General features: G+C 71.0%; 1 protein-coding gene across 3 annotated transcripts in view; it reads left to right on the forward strand.

Moving 5' to 3' along the window:
• The first annotated feature begins 6 nt into the window (after window positions 1–6).
• The window catches only part of RAB6A (RAB6A, member RAS oncogene family), a 49621-nt gene continuing 49379 nt past the window's right edge, over window positions 7–248 (forward strand). For all 3 annotated transcript variants that reach the window (XM_005867093.2, XM_014540438.1, XM_014540437.1), the window contains exon 1: window positions 7–188. In XM_005867093.2, the coding sequence (XP_005867155.2) occupies window positions 119–188 (70 nt within the window). In that variant the 5' untranslated portion in view covers window positions 7–118. The remainder of the gene's footprint in view (window positions 189–248) is intronic.

The raw sequence follows: 248 nt of genomic DNA on the forward strand, positions 1-248 counted from the left end.
CGCCCGGCCCTGCAGGGGCCGAGAGAGCTCGGCACCCGCCCTTTTCGTCAACCGGTGGGAGCAGCGTCGGTCCGGGAGGTCTCTGGGCTGAGGCGGCAGTCGCTCCTCCGGCTCCATCATGTCCACGGGCGGAGACTTCGGGAATCCGCTGAGGAAATTCAAGCTGGTGTTCCTGGGGGAGCAGAGCGGTGAGTGCGCGGCTCCCCCACTCCTGGCTGCCGGCTGCAGCGTCCCCGCCCCGCCCCCAG

The sequence above is a fragment of the Myotis brandtii genome, unplaced genomic scaffold, assembly GCF_000412655.1.
Source record: "Myotis brandtii unplaced genomic scaffold, ASM41265v1 scaffold244, whole genome shotgun sequence".
Taxonomy (NCBI): domain Eukaryota; kingdom Metazoa; phylum Chordata; class Mammalia; order Chiroptera; family Vespertilionidae; genus Myotis; species Myotis brandtii.